This window comes from Falco peregrinus, chromosome 3 (assembly GCF_023634155.1).
Source record: "Falco peregrinus isolate bFalPer1 chromosome 3, bFalPer1.pri, whole genome shotgun sequence".
NCBI classification, from domain to species: Eukaryota; Metazoa; Chordata; class Aves; order Falconiformes; family Falconidae; genus Falco; species Falco peregrinus.
Genome location: NC_073723.1, coordinates 105,200,852 through 105,220,060, shown reverse-complemented (window position 1 = coordinate 105,220,060; position 19,209 = coordinate 105,200,852). Strand labels below are relative to the sequence as shown.

At 48.3% G+C, this 19,209-nt stretch overlaps 2 protein-coding genes across 3 annotated transcripts in view; one reads left to right on the top strand and one right to left on the bottom strand.

Annotated features, from left to right (window-relative positions):
- NOC2L (NOC2 like nucleolar associated transcriptional repressor) overlaps positions 1-14,650 on the top strand; it is a 52,777-nt gene extending 38,127 nt beyond the window's left edge. For both annotated transcript variants that reach the window (XM_055800643.1, XM_055800644.1), the window contains 3 exons: positions 3,002-3,137; positions 11,478-11,609; positions 14,208-14,650. In XM_055800643.1, the coding sequence (XP_055656618.1) occupies positions 3,002-3,137; positions 11,478-11,609; positions 14,208-14,353 (414 nt within the window). In that variant the 3' untranslated portion in view covers positions 14,354-14,650. The remainder of the gene's footprint in view (positions 1-3,001; positions 3,138-11,477; positions 11,610-14,207) is intronic.
- Positions 14,651-15,164: 514 nt separating this feature from the next.
- SAMD11 (sterile alpha motif domain containing 11) overlaps positions 15,165-19,209 on the bottom strand; it is a 158,569-nt gene continuing 154,524 nt past the window's right edge. Inside the window, 1 exon segment of the mRNA XM_055800642.1 lies at positions 15,165-18,357. Within this exon segment, the coding sequence (XP_055656617.1) occupies positions 18,109-18,357 (249 nt within the window). The 3' untranslated portion in view covers positions 15,165-18,108.

The following is a 19,209-nucleotide window of genomic DNA, read 5'->3' as shown; positions in this document are numbered from 1 at the left end:
CCTGTCTGCCCATTCCATTTGCTTTTTCCAATGGTTTTTAACGGGATGTAGACTAATCGGCTTCGTGAGACTCAGTAGATAGTAACCCTCTAGCTGGAGATTAAAAGACTGGCCCCCAAATTACCTAATTACTGCTACTGTGTGATGAACATAGGCTGTATCTGTGAGCTGTGGCTCAGTAAAAATCTCATTCCTTTGCTTTGTGATCACCCCGCAGCTAGTAGGGTTTTCTGCTGCCTTTACTTTGAGGTGCCCATCTTGAAGGCACTCCTGTGGAGCCTTATAATGGTGGAGGTAGCACAACTCGGGATGATTCAACACCAGGTCCTTTTTAATATGCTCAGGTTGGGTTCAGCCAGGACTGATGTCACCCAAAACTGTAGGCTGCCTTTGGAAATGGGGACTTTTCCCAGGCTGTATGAAAATACGAAGTCCAAACTGACAGCCTCTGCTCCCGGCTGTACATGCCCTGCACAGGATACTGGAGAAATTTTTCACAGTGATAAGTTTCTCTCTTTTGCTCCCTTGAATTGGAGAAGACTGTTCCACATCACGTTCATGAGACGTTTTACTCATACACAGCTCCATTTCCACATTAAACCTACTAAGTGCTGTGTTCCATGGAGACTTCCCATGTTCAGGATGTGTGAGGAGGGCCAGTAAGACCTTGGATTATTTTTGCATTTTATTTAATGCTGCTGAGGAATAACAGTGACTGGGGTCATGGAGAAAAGGACTAGACAACAGTGACTTGGGCAGTTGACGCAGCAGTTTTTTGTTGTCAAAACTGGGTTTCTGCTTCTGTTTGTGACACTTTCAACCTCAGTTATTTCCTGGTTAGGCATCACTGGGCTCGCTGCTGCTGTTGAAGAGTGATAGCTACCCATGCTGCCAGACAGGGATTCTGCAGGTAGCATGGCTGTTGGTGCAGAAGAAGGCCCAAAGGTGCTGCCTGTGACTGTGAGAACCTCCAGAGTCGGCTCAGTTGTACTGATGACATGCCGCAGGCTACAGTTCCCAGTACCTGGGAGGGTACTCCTGAGGAGTGACATCTCTGGGACATGAGAGGCCTTGACCCATATGGAACTACTGAGAAAGGACATGGTAGTCCAGGTCTTGGCTGCAGAAAGCACCAGTGCTTCTCCCCAGGGCTGAGATGATGGCAGCATGACCTGGCTGGAGCGCTTGAAGAGGCAAGGAATGTATAAACCGAAAGGGATCAGATATGTGCACTGTGTTTGTGATCACAGCCTAATGCTGGGTTGGAAACATAGCTGCTGATATATTTTAGCTTCTGAGACCTTTGTGTTTTATTTCTGGAGCCTCTAATGGAATCTCTGTTTCTGGAGCATCTCCCTCTGCCCTCCCACCTTCCATAAAATTACATGCTAGAACAAATGAGAGGAGTGAAGCAAGTCTCGTCCACCAAAACTGGTAGAGGCCAAGGAAAATGTTTTCACCCTAGCAGCTCCCCTGCCCCATGATAGAGCTTTCTGAAGCATAGCCACTCTAGGAAAGAGGATGGTTACAGTATGTCATTAGGTCAGCTGAGGGCAGCCATTTGGCAGTGACTCTGGATTGTTGCTCTTGCTGCGTTTTGCTTCCCAGATCTCTTCTCTAGCATGCAATGACTGCTGTTTGGAAAGCCAGTCATGCGCTGCTTTCTTCACGCATCTTCCCAGCACAGAGGCTGCTCAGCAGGTCTCTTCAGGGCTGGTGGAAGGAAAGGCATCTCATAGTGGAGAAGAGCAGGTGGGAAGATGATTCAAAATTAGGACCCTGCAAATGGTGGTTGGTGATTTGCTTCCCTCTCCCCTTCTCTGGTCAGCTTTTGACTTTCCAGCCTGGTGCTGCAGGTTATTGCTTGTAAGTGCTCAGCTCCCAGAATCAATACTGCCCAGCTGGGGATCATAACCGTGAAACAGGCTGGGAGAAATTGCTGGAACTGGCTGCAAGAGCAAATCCGGGTCTCTGTGTCTCTCAGTGTTTCCCCCCCCAACTCTTTCTGTCTGCTGAGAGCTGTCTTTCTATGTAGACTCTGCTTTGCTGCTTTTCCTGCTGGGGGAAGCTCACAGGAGGGTTGAAGTGGATGTGGTCATAGAAGAGTGTGTTGAGGGGTGGTCTGTCTGGTGGGAAAGCAAATGAGTTATTACTTGCAGGGCGAATGTTTCCAAGCAAGCTAATGTGTGCTAATGCATGAGTGCTTCCCAGGAGGTGTGCAGCCAGGAATGGGCAGCAGGCAGTTGATGTTCAGAGAGCACTTGGGATTTAATTTGCATTCTGATTATCTTTGCCCTGCTGGCCTGAGCCCTGCAAGTAAATCCTCCCCCTAATCCCCCTCTAGAGAGGTGTAAAGAGCAGTGAGGTGGTGTCGATTGCAAGTACTTAATGGCATTGATATTGGCTGTCTGCAGCAGCAAGGCTCTTGGCCCATTGATCCCCATCAGGGCTAGTAACCGGCTAGTAACTGGGGAAGCCATGGTGTAGACAGACCTTAAGCATCCTCAGCACCTTGCCATTTAACTGCTGAAATCTGCAGCTGAAAAGACAGTGCCTTTGCTATAGCTGTCACAGGTTTTGGTGCTGGTGGAAATCTGCCACTTCAGAGATGACCAGCACAGTCTTGCTTGATTGTGCTTGGCTGCCCAAGCTCACAGGGTCTGCATGGCTTTCAGTCCAGAGATCTAGGACAGCCAGCTTGTCATGGATGCCTTGCATTTTTATCCATGTTAAGGTACCAGCAGTAGATGGCCCGTTAGCAAAAGTACTTTATTGAGTAAAGATCAATAGAGCAGTGGTGCTTTGCGTGTATCATTCACCTTTGTAACTGACTCACAAATCTTTCTGTTGCTCCCCTAGTTGGCAGCAAGGCAGACCCAAATGTTCTTGGCAGTGTGGCTTACACATACTGGACAAAGCCAAGTTCCTGTGTAAGCTCAGCATTTTATGTTTGAAAGTACAAATTAAGGTTGTTCTTACTCTTGGTTTTGTTTTTTTCCAGCTTGAAGACTTGAACTTCCCAGAAATTAAGCGTAAGAAGCAAAATGAAAGCAAAGAGGAAGATAAGAAGGAATTCAAGGACCTCTTTGAGCTGGACAGTGACTCTGATGAGGAGAATGTCGGATTGCCTATAAAAGGTATGCCCAGCCCCATAGCTTCTCCTTGTCCAGAATTCTGTAGGGCTCTGTCCTAAGGGGGATGTGTGCTGGCTGTGTTGGGTTCGAAAGATACACTGTCAGAGAGAGAGCGGGATGATGCTGCTGCTTTTTGGAGGCATTTTAAAGTGACAGGCAGAAGGGTGTTGGGAGGCTTTTATCTTTCTCTCCCTCTCCTACTTTGTCAGTCCAGCTCATTTTAAAGTTTTAGTCCTGCAGTCTTTTTCTGTACATGACCCATCATCTGTCCTTTCCTTAGCACCTTTGTTTTGTCATGATAGCCCAAGAACCAGAGGAGGTTTGGCTGAACACAGACCCGGCTTTCAAAGGCTTCAAAGTAGCAGCTATGGTTCATATTGTAATTCCCAAAGAGTGAGTTCTCCTTCTTGTGCTTACAACCTGTGCAGGTTCTGGACTGAAGTCTTACCTTGGAGAATGCAAAAGTGTTTTCACTTTTCTTGCACCACGAGTGGAGGTGCACAAGTCCATGTTTTGTTTCTGCACTGATAAAAGAGGAATAAGAATGTTGTTCTACCTGACAGCATGCTGGATCTTTGCTGTATATGTCATTGCAAACAATAGCTATCGCAGGGGCTGGCTACCAGAACAAGGATCTTCGATGGAAGAATGATTATCCTCTCTTTGTGTGCACTTCTGATTTATTTATTTTATAGTGACTGACATTGCAAGTATTTTGGACAAGCCAAGAAGTGTAGAGCCCCTGGAGAAAATGGAGTGATGTCACTCTCTGGCTGTGACCACGAGGGGGCCACAGTAAATTGTGGAACCTGCCTAAGAAGTTCACCGCATAGTCTGAGGAAAAACTTAAATGTTCTTTTTATAATTTGCAATGTTTGGGATTTCACAGGTTTTCTGAATGCATTGTTATTCATATAGTAGGGCGACTTGCAGGAATATGGAGTTTTCTTGTTCGGAGCTTTAATCTACAGATAAAATCCTAGTCTGTCAGATGCATTGTAAGGCACGAGGATAAATCTTGAGGCCACAGAACCAATGAGCATGGTCTCCCTCACAGGCATCTGTGACACAGGAGGAAGGAAAGGTTGGAAAACTCTTGTTTGATGACTTGAGGTTGAAGTCAGTGAAGTTTTGTAGGTGACCCAGCAAAGAACGGGAGGAGAGCAAAAGTGAGCACATGGCCCACCAAGGTACTGACAGATCAGTGTGACATCAAAATGATTTGCTGAGATACATCCTTGCGATCTGGGGTTGTCCTGCCTGCCGTATGAGTCAACGCCTCAGAAGAATCCCGGTGGGCTCTAAAAATCAGTGATAACTGCAGTTCCAAAGGCAGGTTACTGGGAGCCAGGGAGACCCAGGGTCTCTTCTTCTGCTTCCCAGGAACTGACTTTTATGTACACTTGGGAGGTTTCTTGGACTGATGGATTTCTGGATGTACACTGGGACTCTGAGGCATGTCCATGATGGATGTTACTCATGATACAATATCTGTGACAGCTGTCTGTCTGGCACCTAAAGTATACAGTTTCCACCTTGTTTCTGATGGCTGCTTGGTCACTGTAGAAATCAGTTGAATGTGAAGGTTTGCAATCTACTTGTTAGGCACGGCTTATAGCCCCCTGCCTGTTCATATGCTTGTGACATCTGTCCATTAGGTTCTTGGGCAGCTTTAAGGGGCTGACATATATTGTGAAGCGAGCGCAAATGAGGACTGAGGTCCACGTGATCTGTCAAAGGGCTCTCCCTGCTCTGTATCTGGTCGTGGTATCTAGTCACAGAGCATGCATCAGCACTGCAGTGTCAGTAATGAGTCTTGCCTTCCAACATTCCTGGGTCAGCTGCCTCTCCCATAGCCTTTGTTCTTAGTAGGGTGTTTTCTGGAGGGAGGAAACAGGCCCTGAAGGCAATTTCCATCTCAAGGAGCAACTGTGCTCAGCCCTACCGTGGATCCTGAGGTGCTGGGTGGAGGCAGCAGAGCACTTGGTCTGTACTGTAGTATAGGGTGAAGTCCCCTTCAGACAATGGTGTGGCTCTGCAGTGAGAAAGGGACGGGGAACAGGGAGGCTGGGAAAAGTGCCTGTGTCTTGGGAGATGCATACAATGAGCTCTTGTTCTTACTCTGTGTGGGGTGTGAGATGTTCCCAGCCGTGCTCAGCATTCAGTAAATGTCAAAGCTGGCTGCAGATGGAAGTCAGAGAAGCCAGTGCTTCAGTTTGCTGCAGTTCCCTGTCTTTGTGGCCATTGTTCTACTGGGTGGTCAGATGCCCTGCAGCTGCTATGGCCTGTGTATTTGCCTCTTTACCTGTGAGGTTTGAAGGCATAACAATCTCCTCTTTTCAAATACGGCAAAAGGAGAGTCTAGGACAATAGAAGGACTTTGGTTCATCTTGAGTCAGCCTCAGACTACTTCCAAGAGAGACATGTTGAGCAGCTGATGGCAGAAATCTAGGCAGGAAGATAAGACTGCCCTGGATGAACCTTCTGGGAGAGGAAAACAAGAAATATAGCTAAGAATGCCCGATGATGCTGACCTCCTTGAAAAGTGGCAGGGCGAGACAGGTTGGTGCTATGAAAGTAGCTGTGGCACTGATATGTTGTGGGGGTCTGGGAAGGTTATCAGAGCAGAGATCAGCCCTTCTGACACAACACTACTTCCAGACATGGATCGATAGAGATGGGGCTGGTAGACTGTGCCCTCCTCCCTGCTCTGGGAATGGAAGCCCGGGCATCATTTAGGACTGCCAAGGCTGATGTGGGAAAAGATTTACTGGAAAGCTCAGCCATACCCAGAGACATCCATGCTTTCCTCATTAGCAAGGCTTAGCAGCAGCACCCAAAACTCTGTTCAAAGTTCTTACTGGTAAGAGCCAGTTCCAGAGTCCTGGGGATGTGTAGGTCTCTGCGGAAAAGGGGGAGGGAGGGACTTCTGGAAGGAAAGAGTTCCCTGTCAGAAAAGTCCTGGCTACATAGTTGCAGCGGTTGTTCTGAACTCATCCTCTTAGGCAGCCCCATGGGTTAAATCTGTGAGCGTGGTTGCCCTGGTCTGGAAAATGCTCCTCCCCCTGATGATGACTACATAAAAATCTGAACTTCAGAACCTGCTGCTGGTGCAGCATCATTGTGGCTTTCTGGTGGAATGTTGGGTATGGAAGCATAGTGAAAAGGACTCCCGTCTCTCACCTACCACAGCATTTGGCTTGGTAGAGTCTTTCCTATGTTGACAGGATGTTTTTCTTCTGATTAGTAATTGTTTGGCCTGTCAGGTCCCAGACCAAATTCATGAGAGTGGAAAACTGCTTGCTAAAAGCCTAATCATCAGTTTTCTGTTATTTAGCTGCTGTTCAAAGCCCACTATTTATTTTTATTTAAATTAGGTGTTGTATCAGGGAAACGTTGATTTCAGTTTACACTGTCCCTAATCTTTCTGGAAGAGGGTAGGCCTGGAGAGTGTTCTTGGGTTAACTATTACTACCCAGAACATCTTGCTCATTAACTAACTTCTGCCTTCTGAGGCACTTTTGAAGACCTTTGTATTTCTCACAGCAGAGCAGGCTTCTGAAGAGCTCTTTCCAGTCCCAGGCAGGGAGGGAATGGCATGCTTCTCCCAGACTGAGAGGGTTGGGGAGCTCTCACAGTTTGCCATTATTCATTCCGGGCGGGGGAGGCAAAGGGAGGCAATGAAAAGTGTCCCTGCATGTGGGAGCAGGGGTAATGTGCAGATCCTATTGTCCTCCAGCAGCACTGGTGCGGTTGTGTATTACCTTCCCTTCTGTTCTGAGCGTCCCCCTCTTGTCCACCCCCACCTCCACCATTTTCATCTGTGCTGTAGCAGAGAAGGGATATTTGCTGCATCCAGCCCCTGGCACTGCTGCAGGAAATGGCCACCAGCAGACTGGTGTTTGCAGCTCGAGCAGCCTTTGGCCCCAGTGTGCTGCTCCCAGATGGGAACCACCCGCCCCTGCTCTCCTCCCACTGGGGAGCAGCAGCAGCGGCAGCATCTGTCAGAGGCACCTGCTTCGGAACCCTCCTGGAACAGCATCCCTCAAGCAGGCAAGGAGAGGCCACTGGGGACTGCTCTGGAGTTGAACAGGAAGCATCCTAGATTTCCCAGAAAGTAGGAGAGACTGTGGCACAGGCTGAGGAGCAGATTCAGATGCGGTAGGTTCCTGTGGGGAGAATTGGTGTGGACATAACATTGCGGTAATGGATTCTCACAGGGCAGGTGCTCCTGGAGGTATCCTTGGAGTGATTCCACAGTGGCAGTCAGCTCCAGCCAGGTGTTACAGCCGCGAATCTTTCTGCCCTTCAGCTCCAGGGCTGCACTATAATTGCATGTGTTGAGGAGAGGGATAAAGGGCAGGTGCATAAAGATGCAGGTGCCAGCTAAACACCTCCAGTGCTCTTGCAATATATGGAGGCAACTAGGAAAGAGGAAAAAGTGTGTTCAGGGCAGGGCGTTCAGCAGCTTAGAGATGTTCTGAACTGAGGATTGCGGAGAGACTGTTTTGTTCAATATCCACTGACGGATCTGTTGGTTCCCTGATTGTGCCTGATCCTTCCTGTTAATGTGGCTTCCACAGCATCCTCTGGTAACACAGTAAGACATGCCACAACTGTAATGTAGATATTTTTTGGAGAAAAAAAACCCACTTTTTTTTTCTTTAAGCTTACTGCCCACTGAACTCATTGATTGGCATCTTGTGCTAGCTACAGCCATCAGTCTGCTTTAATGGACCATGTAGGATCCAGACATAAACCTATCTCTTAGAAGTCTGTCTTCTTCTGAATCCTAACCACAGTTCTGCATTAGGCCAGAGATGAAAGGCTGATAGCAGGCCATCCACTCCCCTTGGCTCAGGCCTTCGTCCTAGTCCTTCAGGTCTTGCAGGACACAGCAGTAGCTAAGCTCTCTGATCCTTCCATATTTAACCTTAGACTTAGCAGCCTCACGGCAGCCAAAACCATGATAAGCCATTTATCTTTGACAGCAGCAGCCTTTTCCCTAGCTCTGTAAGCTTTGCAGGTTGTCTTCTTTCCTGAGTCTGAATCCTGACTTCAGCCTTTGCTGTAGGCCACAGGTCCTTGGTAGAAAAAGCCTCCCACCCCCTCTGAATCTTCATTCTGTCTTCTCAGGCCTTGCCAAATCCAACAATGAATGAATGAATCTCTTCTGAATCCTAACGAGGCTAGCAATAACAAATGTTTCTGTGTCTGGTGTCACATTTATAGAAGTCTCATTGGGTTTTCTGTGTGGTTTGGGCCCCCTGCTCTGTCAGTACCAGCATTTCTGTTTATTTTAGGGGTTCCTGAAAGGACAGAGAGGATGGTGTACAGTTTTTTAGAATTTGTTCAGTAAGTTCATCAACACAAATCCATACTGGCTTCTTTCAGAACCTGGAAGTTAGGAATGCTGGTTAGCTCCCTGTCAGTGCATCTTGCATTGCATTGGGACACCTCAACCAAGATCAAGTTTGGTAAGGGGTGCTGCTGCATAGCCCACTGAGGAGGAGTAGTCCCTGCTCAGTGAGTTGGTATGAAAAATTCAGGTGTAATAATTGAGGCAGGAGAGGGAGGGATGCCTTGACACAGTTGGAGTGTAGTTTGAGACAGGACTTTGAGGTCACGTGTCCAGGATCCTGGCACAGTGGTCCTTCTAACAAGGTGATGTTGCCTGTCAGCTGTCTATTTCTGGTTGCTTTGTTTTCGTCTACACCTGGCTGTGGTGCAGCCACATCAGGGAGTAAATGGCTAGCAGTGTACTGATGCATGCAGCAGATATGGCTGCACAGGAAAAGGAAGGCAAGTGGTGAATTTGAAAACCTTTTTTAATCTTGTGGATCGGAGGGGAGATTCCCCCTACCTTGTGCAAGTGGAGCTGAAAGCTGCCTGCTCATTTCAGCAGGATGTGCGCCCCCCGGCATCCTCTCCAAGGGGGCAGGAAAGGTGGCGAACACAATTCCATCATATCAAGACAAGCTGTCTTCTACGATGGAGAAAGCATTTGGCAGGCAGGAGAGACTCCCTTGCTTGGGTCTCTGCAAGGTCTGAAGAGGGGAGAGAAAAAAGTTTGCATGTTTCAGGAACCCCCGAGCAGGCAAGGGCAGAAAGAGCCAGGAGATGCAGAGGAAAGAGCGTGGATTTGATCAATCTGTGTGTCGCTAGTGGGGGTGGGGAAGTTCACGTGTTCCTCCCATTTACCAGCTGACAGATCTCTGGGAGGAAAGGTGGCTGCTCCTGGAAATTATTAATGGCTTAGAAAGAGGTGCTGGACTGCCTCGTCATGAGGCAATTAAAGGCGAGAAGGGAGTGCAGCTGCAGCGTCTCTCTGGGCCTGGCCGTAATGAGTGATCTGTCCACATTAGGTGTTGGTGTGCCTTTAATGAACTTGAACAGGTTTCTTCATTTGTCCCTCACATAATCATATTACATCAATTTAATGCCAGAGTGGTGAGGGCTAGGGGTGTGGAAAGAGAGGTCAGACATTTTCATTTCCTAGCAGAATAATCGGGGCCCTTTTCAGTGGCAAAATTCCTGCTGTGGGCTGTCAGCTTGAGGATCTAGAGGCAGAGTGAGGAAGAAGAGGGGAGGAGCACTGGTTAACCACAGCACCCTCAGCATCGTCTTCTGAAACCTGGCTGATACACTTCTGCCTCAGAAGATGGAAGCTCGAGCTCTGCCTGAAGGCTGTACTGGGGCCCCTGTGTGTGCCCACCAGTGGGAGGCGAGCAGGAGGCTGGAGAAGTTCAGTAAATTCCTCTTCGTGGCCTGCTGCCTGTGTTGTAGCACACAGGAGTGACCTTGTACCCAATTCCTGCCCCATAGCTGGTTTCTCTGCATACCCTAAGATGAGCTGGTAGCTGGATCTGTCAGTGCTTTTGCTAGTGCTGCTTGATGGATGAGAGCTTGCCCCTTGATTGTTGCCTGAGCTTCTCAGGTGCCCATCAATATGATGTGGTGCAGCGAATAGCACTACAATCCATCTCCTGTGGAGCGGGTGTTCTCCGCATGGCTGCAAGCGCCTGAGAGCGCTCCGTCCATGAGATGTAGCTTCCGATCCCTTGGGGGGCAATTGCACAGAGGCTGCATGCTGGCAGAGCTGACAGATGGGTGAAAGCAGAGCAACCAGGGTGATGACGGGGAGCTGGGAATGCTAGCAGCCAGCTTATTAATGGCTCTGTATCCAGTTCAGTGAGTAACATAGGGCAGCTGCTGAGGAGGGAGGATGGGCAAAAAATAGATGCCATGATGGGGCCCAAGAATCACAATGTGAGAAGGATGTACAGCCAGTTTCCAAGCAGAGTCTGAAGTGTGAATTAATAGCTTCTTCAGCAGCTTTTATAAGCAAGAACGAGCAACCTGCAGCACTGAGCTGGGCTTAGCTCAGGGGTGGTGGCTGGAAGGAGGCAAGAGGAGGCTGGTTCTCTTCTGCTCCCTCAGTAGAGAATGTATGTTCTGTCATTTAAATGCCTGGTGACTCACACTGTCCTCAGGAGGGGAGAGAGGGGAGAGGCATTCCTCCAGTGAAGTGAACTCTACACCAGTAAAAGAAGTCCAGTTCCAGAGGCTCAGAGGCAGATAATTTTTCCCCAGGTCAAGCATGCAGAGGCTCTTAATACTTCCTCCCACGCTGCCTTGGGTGACGTGGCTAGCCATCTACAGAGGGAACTTGCAGCAATATCTGTTCCTAGACCTTTTTGTTGTGACTAACAGAGGGAATAAAGCTAAGAGAGGTTTACAAGGATACCCTGAACCAGAGAGTCTACCCCTGTGTTCAGTTATATATAACCATAGAGGGGTGGAGGTGGTATATGCAGGCACGATTTCTCAGTGGAACAAATCCTTCTCTGGTCTCAGCTTTGTGACTTACTCCTTCTGTTGGCTCATGTCTGTTTGTTAGGCCCATTTCTTCTCACTCTACTCTTCTGTCTGTCTTCCTCTCCTAGCTTTCATGTCTCTGAGCAGGGCAGGCAGTTAGGTTAGTGATGGACACTTGGGTGCCACAGCACTGGTGCTCCATAAATACCAGGTAGCAGCAAGTCCTGGGCTTTAGCAGTAAAACCCTGCTATGGGCTTTTGAGGTGATTTCTGTGATTCTCTGCATCCTGGCCTTCCTAGCCTCTAGCAGGTACCTCTGAAATGAAATGCATCCTTCTCTGGACTTCTAGTGCACGGGGACATGGCTTTTGGAGAAATATGGTAAATTTCCCCTTTAGTGTGTATATGACTGTACTCCTGAGGATGAATGTTGGGATGGCAGTACTTTGCCCTTTACATCCTGCCTGCATGTATGCTTGTGTGCTGCTCTTTATGTTTCCATTTACACAGTAAAAATACTTGCAGGTAAAGCCAAAGCCAAGCAGGCATCAGATGACAGTTCAGAAGCAAGCAGCAAAGACTATGGTGAGGATGATGATGATGAAGAAGGAACATACGAAATCGAGGAGGACGAGGAAGAACTGGAAGACTCAGATGGTAAGTAGTGTGGTTAGGCAAAGGGGAAGGGAGTTACTGACAGCACTGGTAACTGCTCCTTTGCATTCTGGGGGTTCCCCTGCAAAGGAACTGTCTCCTCTTTTCTTGCTGTGCTGCTGTTCTGAGCTGTGCAGTGTCAGGAGGGGCTTCTACACAGACACACAAACACCCTGCACAGGAAGACCTGGCAGTTCTGAGTTTATGCTGAGAAGAGAGCGAAAGGGTTAAGGTTTTGCAGGCCTTGCTCTAACGAGCCACCAGTCCTTTTCATCTTTTTTCACGGGCCTCCTGCAGAGAGGCTCAAACAAACTCTTGAAGTACAGCCCACCCCAACAGGGTACAGAAACCTTGCTTCAGGGCTCTCCTTGCTTCAGGGCTCTCCACAGGTTACACATGTGTGGGGGTGTGGAGGGTGCACTTCACTTTTCATCTGAGCAGTGCTGCAGTATGGGGCACTGTGCAGTAGTAACCCTTTAGTTGCTGCTTCTCAACAGGTCTTCCCAGGACAGGAGACCTTGTCCAAGTCCTGCACTCATCTGGGTTATTTGCCAGTGTACAGTCCCTGCTAGAACCACTGGCTTTGCTCTGTGCTTGGTCCTGATCGCTTCTGCCAGTTAGTAGCCACTGCCCAGAGACAGAATCAGTAAGAGTGGTGGGTGTCGGTGTGAGACGCCACCAGTTTAGCATGCTCCTAGCAGGCCAGAAGAACAGCTGTCTCAATGGCTACTGAGAAAGCTGCCAGCTCTGTCACCAGGGCTGTGCCAGAATGCCGAACCAGGCTTTGTTGCAGCCGAAGAGAGAGTATCTTTCTCTTCCGTCCACTGCACCGAGCCACAGCTAGAGAGCCTGCTCGGCACCCCCGCAGAGTGCAGCTAACCACACTCAGCTCAGTCTTGCCTGCATCTGCCAAGTTGCTCTGCTAACGTAGCAGACGGAAGCTGGGCCTGCCAGGGGCTCTGGCTGCTGTGTTCATTTGCTGGGTTTTGTGTGCCACTTGCTTAGGCCTTTGTATTAGAGTGCCAAGCCTCTGCTCCTCGGCATGCCATTGGGTGTGATGTGTGGTTGTGGGGAACAGCCACAAAGCTCCTGTGTGCGGGCTTTCTTTACTAGTTTGGGGAACAGGGAGAGCAGGAAGGGGGAAAGAGTCCAAGTGAGAGCAAAATCTGAGTGATTTAGCATGGCAGATGGCTGCGGCTTGGCATGCACACCCAAACCTCGGCGCCGAGAATAGATGGGCATTTGATGCATGTTCTGACAACGCTGTAAAGGATAAAAGAGGGAGAGTTTTCCCTCTCTGCCTATTGGAGTACTCAGACAAGCTGAAGGAAAAGCACCCTTCCTTGGTGTCAGGGGGAGCAGGAACTCTGATCTTCCTTTCCTTCAGCCCTAATAGCAGCTTCCTTCACTTTGGGCTGTAGGAGCATGGTATAGAGCCAGCAGTCTCTTAAAGCCCAGATATGCTGGTGTAGCAGCAGTCACATTCAGGCCTGGGTGCTTCTGGCCTGTGGCACTTTTTCAGACATCAATCAGGCAGGGCAGAGAGGCAGATCCGCCCCTTCTAAGTCTTAAGCTGTGTGTGCTGAGTGTTCCTGTTGTGCTTTTTACCAAAACACCTGCACGCATGCAGTCTGGTTGGGTGATGGAATAGCAAGAGGCTTGTGTCTGTGACAAGCTTCCCACCCTCCAGCAGGTCAGTTAGGGCATGCACATGCTCTCAGTGCCCTGGAGAGGCACTTCTGTGGTCCTGATGCTCTTGTGTCACCAGCGTGGTTTTGAAGGATGGGAACTGCAGTGACCATCCAGCCCCTGATCTGGGGCAGGGGGATAGCTTTTTGTGCTTTTTGTACTTTTTGGCAAGGGAGCTGAATTAGCAGAGCCTGGAAGCTGATTCAGGAAGTGCTGAGCAGAGAGAGCAGAGCCACATCCCACAGCTGCTGCTGCCACCCTCCACAGCCGGTGAGAGGCTGTGGGAATAAGACCAGAGGTAGGAATTTGTGCTGAGCAGATGCTTTGCTCGTAGAGCCTAAGAGAGATGGTCTGCAGGGCTCTGTTTGGAAGCAAGGTGTAGGAAGCTCAAGCCACACTTCTGGAATGAAAAGGAAGGGCACTGGGAATGGGGACATGTACGGTCCCTAGAAACCAGTTCTCACTTGTGCTCCCCATTTAAAATACCATTCCAAAAAGGAGGGAGCATGGGGCTAGTTTTGCATTTGGGAGTCTGGCTGTTACCTATGATACCTTCTTTCTGTCAGCTCCTAGCGCCTAGCCTGACATCTCCAGTGAGGAAAACTAACCTGAACCGTGCAGGCTGAAGGTTTGGAGGCCTGTCTCATGCCCCCAGTTCTTCCTTTGTGTTTCTGCCTCAGTTAGGTCTCCTTTCCCAACAGTTAGTTTGGTCTCCTCTCCTATTGCCCCAAGTACTTCAGAGCCAGCGCTGTACTGAACACCCTGCAGCACTCTCCTACCACTATCTGGGAGCTGCAGTGGCGCCAATAATTAATGAGCGTCTGGGATTAATTAGCAATAAGTTGCCTTGACTCACCTCACTCTCACTCCCAGTAAAGCAGGATTTACACCTCTCACTCTTTCCACCCACAGAGGAAGAAAAGGAAGCCGCTCGGGTTTCCCAAGGGTCACACAAGCAGAGGAGCTGCACTCAGGGGCTGTCGCGATCTGAGCTCGAACAGCTAGCCCAAGGAGAAGAGGACATTGTGGAGGATTTAGCTTTCTCTGACGATGACTGAGCACCCTCACAGCCACAACCCCCCTCCAAGCTTATTCTTTACAAAGCTGCTGTGTATTGGATCACCCAGCCTTCAGCACCTGTAGCTGGTTCTCAAAGAGGTGGTAAGAGCTGGGGAGCATGGAGGGTGGGAGGCCAGCCCCAGGTGCCACCAAGGACTTTCTCAGTGACACAGCGGAGATACTACTTGGACTTTCAAGCCTTTTCTACCAGCCATGTTTTTGGTAACAGTAAAATTGTGGTCACATCAAGGCCAGTAAAACTGCTCATCATAGATAATAAAAAAGCCCTTACTGAAGTCTGCCGCTTGAAATAGCATAGGGTTCAGTTTCAGCTCCTGCTGGAGCATGAGTGAGCTGACCAAGGGAAGGACAAGTTCTTTTGTCTAAAGGTCCTCCTGTCTGTTCAGCCAACCACCTGTGTCACCTCGTATTTGCTCTGGGGCCCTCACTAAACCCTCCCTGTTGCCAAGAAGTGCTTAAGGATTGCATGGAGTGTTTTGCAAAGCCTTCATCAGTAACATCAGAAGCAGCTCAGTCAGTTCAATCAAGCTAGCTGTAAGTATGCTAAAGAAGTTAACTTTACTTAAAGCGCCTTAGGATACGGAGGAGGGTGGGCACAGAGATGGGAGGTTGTGCAGGCGGGAAGGAATAAGAAGAGGCAAAATAATAATGCAGGAAACATACTTTCATTTTGTGATGGCTGTTGGATTTGCCTGGGATGCATTTGCTTAGCAAAAACAATGGACAAGTCTGAGCCTGTGTTTTGTAAACAGATATATTGTTATCCACAGTGACATAAAATCACCTCCTTCTAAGGCCGGTCCTAGCTGCTGATGCTGGTGGTGAACACGGTTTTGTTCCGAGTCCTGAAAACAGTAGTGATGATTGCAGGCTGTCTTGGGCACCCAGCCTTTCTTTATGACCTCAAAGCCAACTACTGCATCACCTGGGCAGCTTCTAGATGCAGCTCATTACATGTCTTCCTGTAGGAGTGGTGCTTGTGGGAGAACATTGTGTAGCTCAAGGTGGGTAAATGCAATTTGTGATCTGCTGGGAAAATATAAACAGCTTATCTCTTGTTAGTTTGCAGGACTGGCAGCTGGGAAACAAATTTATTTGGAAAATAAACTGGCAATAGAGGGTATTTGCTGTTAAGTATTCTTAGGGCGTATTTGACAGAGTCACTCCTGAAAATTAACTGTGCCTTTTGAGAGCATTGTTATTTGTTAATGCAGATTTTTAGAAAAGAAGATAGGGGGCCAAGACTAAATAAAATTTTTATTCTTTGCCATCATTCAGTCAGGTCAATAGCTGTCTGTAAGCACTAGGGGTGGCCAAGCCACCTGCACAGACACAGCCATCTCTGCTTTCTGCACTGCCTACATGCTCCCCTCCAGGCATCTTTACTCCTGCGCACCACAAGAGGAAAAGATGCTTTTTTAAAAAACATGTAAAAAGAACAACTTTTCCTTTTTTTCTTAAGTTCTGTTTTCATGGATTCAGAAGAACCACAGCTCAAAAACATTGCCTTATTGCAGATGAAAACCCAAACTTACTAATGTGTACTATAGCCTGACTAGTGGTCTCCCTTACCCACATGTGTAAGCGGTAACAACTTGGTGTATGTAAAGAGGTAATTAGGCTCTTCCTGTCCTACACCGAGTGCTGCTCCTTTCCCGCTTCCAGACATCGTTACCACACGGGTAATTACTGCTGTAGTACAGTGTTCATACAGCTTCATTCAGAGTTTTGGAGCTTAGCGGCAGGAATAGGGTTGGCGAGGGCTTCTTTCTGCAGTTACAGTAATTACTAGACCTGCCCTTCCTAGACATGCACCCAGATACCCTTTTTCCTGTAAGGGGGAGGAAGTAACCTCAGAAATTAGTAATTTGGGTTTTATTATGGACATCACGATTATCATCATTATTATTATCACTTATAGCCCACTCTGAGGAGGCCAATGCACCAGCTGCTTCATTAGGGGTTTGGGCACGCTCAAGGCTGAGGTTCCCTACAGCTGGTAAAGGCAATTACAAAAGGGAGCCTGGGATATGACTGCAGAGATGACTTGTAAGGCCCCAACTGTAAGAAAAAGGTTTTAACTTACCTTTTTTTCCAAAAGAGAAAGGAGTTGCTTTTCCTCCTTTCTCTAACATAGCTGGGCAAGATGCTCTCTGCCTTTTGGCAGCTGTGAACCAACCCTCAGATCGGTTTTTAGGCCAAAAATGTAGTAGCGCTAACACACACAGAGTTACTAACACCAGCGGTAAGGCATATGGCCCCAGTGTACACAGTGAAAGAAAGGAGACATTGCGTAAAGCAATCACTTGCAAGGAGCTCAGGAAGCTAGGTACCATTTGTAAATTAAGTGTTTTTCTTTTTTATTTAAATTGATTGCTGGAAAGCATTTTTATCGTGATGTGATGGATAATGACGTTTGTTTTTTTTTTTACAATATAAAGAAGCTAATGTACCACCAAGCTATTTTGTAAGAAAAACGGTAGCACGTGCAATGTTTAAACAAAAAAAAAAAGGGGGGGGGGGGGGGGAGAGAGAACAGTACCACATGTGCTTGTTGTTCACAACTGTACAAGTCACAGGAGGTCACCCCCAGGAGTTACCATCTCATTCACAGTAGTAAAAACTCTATCCATTGTTTTTAGCCTGAATCCCCCAACATCCCTCCCCCTCCTCAGGGAACGCACAGGTATCTGTCTCATGGTCCACAGCAGGCCAGAATGTGCAACTACATCCACCTCTGTAACAAGGCTTTAAAAAGAACAAAACCAACCCTACAAACAAAAAAAACCCACCCCAAATGTATAAATGAGTCTGTTGTACACGTGAAGGAGGGAGGGGGCCACACTGGAGTGAGGGCTGTGACCCTTCATCCCACCAAAGCACACACTTTTTTCTTCTTTTTAAAACAAAACATCTAATAGGAAAAAAGCCCCACCTCTGCAGGGCTGGAGCACAGGCAGAGTCCATTCTCTGTGTGTGCTGACAGGGACAACGTGCCAGGGGAGAGGGCATGCCCTAGCCTGCGGGACAGCACTGAGCCGCCTGTGCCGTACCATCCACACTGAAGTAAACATGGACCGGAACTTGCCTTTTTTTTTTTTTTTTTTTTTCCCCTTTTTTTTTTTTTCTTCTTTTTGTCTGTCTTTGGTATTGTTTTAGAAGTTGCTAGAGATGCATAGACACCTGAATGAGGAACTGAGTACCATTTCCAGGGAGGAGGAGATAGCTGGGAAGGTGGTTGGTTTCATTTTTGATGGGTTTTTTTGCTCAGGGGTGCTGAGTACCATTGGGAGGAGCAGTGCCCATTCCCCTTGCCTGCTTGGAGTCATACCCAGAAGTTCCTGAAAGCCATGTTTCTTTGAAGGCAAAGAAAAACGTTCATTCCCTGTCCATGGCTCTCCATCTCAGACTGGTGAGCGAGAAGGGGTGTGAAAGGGAATGGGAACGCTGCTGCCATCCTCTAGAAACATTTTCTTTCTCTTCACTTGCCTTGTCTCAGTACATCTTTGGATAGTTTTCTTTCCTTCCCTTTTTACAGTTTTTAGGACTTTTGTTTGATTTTCTTCTTTCTTTAAACAAAAACACATACGCATCCAAAAAAATTAAAAACCTCCCTTCCTCACTCCTGTGTCTCACACTGCTGAGGGAGGCTCTCCTGGTCTCTCAAAATGCATTACCTTCAGTTTGTTCAACTGAATCTCAGTTCCAGAAGCAGTCAAGAGCTGTCCTGCAGTTAAGATGGAGGTTTTGTGGTGTCATTGATCCCAGCAATGATGGAGGGGTTTCCATTTTCCTGCTTTGGTGAGACACGGCTGGCGGAGGGCAGGCCACTGCTGAAGGGGGAGGCCACGCTGCCGGTGGAGGATGGCCGGAGATCAGCTGGGGGCAGGTCCCGCTCCGGTGGCCGTAAACCAGGAGGTTGCAGTGGGAAAGCCATGGGGAAGCCTGCCATGTACAGAACTCTGCCCACTCTCTTGGCAACCTATTAAAAAAAAAAAAAAAAAAAGAAAAGAAAAGAAATAAATGCGGGGGGGGACAAGCAAAAAGGGATGACAATGTGCACAAACTGTCTTCAGAAACCCACAGAGGCTGCATTTTCATGCAGCAAGCCCAGGTTCTGTACTCCAAAGTGAACTGCAGAGGGAAGAGCTAGGTTACATCATTTGAATGAAGAGCTACCATTCCCAATCTACAAAAAAAGCCCCAAAACAACCCTTAGTGGTGACTTAACAGAGAAGACCAGGGATGGTTTCCTCCTCTCTCTTTTTTTCTAAAGGACTCTGTGTCCTACAGTAGTGCTCCCCAGCTCTGTTTCACAGGGCGCTTTGGTGCCATGCACCAAAGTACTGCTGGAGCTACAGGGTCTACCCTATAGATCATGTCTCAGGCTAAAGATGTGCTGGGACTTGCAGTGCAGGCCCTTTTCCTGTGACGTGTTTTGCATATGTCCGTGTTCTTTGGCTAGAATGAGACTGAAGGTATTGCTGAGGTGAGGGCTGAAAGGGTGTGCAATCTAAAGCTGAACCAAGTCCAGCCTCTGATCTGAAATAATTGGATCTCACCGTCTCATCAGGGGACTATGGAAACTTGCAGCCTGTTTCCCCGGCTAGATAAGGCTGCATGCGCAACTGTGACAGTGCTCTTCATCTTTCATGGAGCCCAGCTCACCCCTGTTGTGAGTGATACACAGTGGTGGTAAGCAGCAGTTCCTAGGCATCTCTGCGACACGAGGCATTGGGAGCACACCTGGCTGTAGCTGCCTTCAGGTGAAGGTGCATCAGGTGAAGAGGGTTGACCAATTCCTACCATGTCTGTTGTTAACAGGCACCACTGG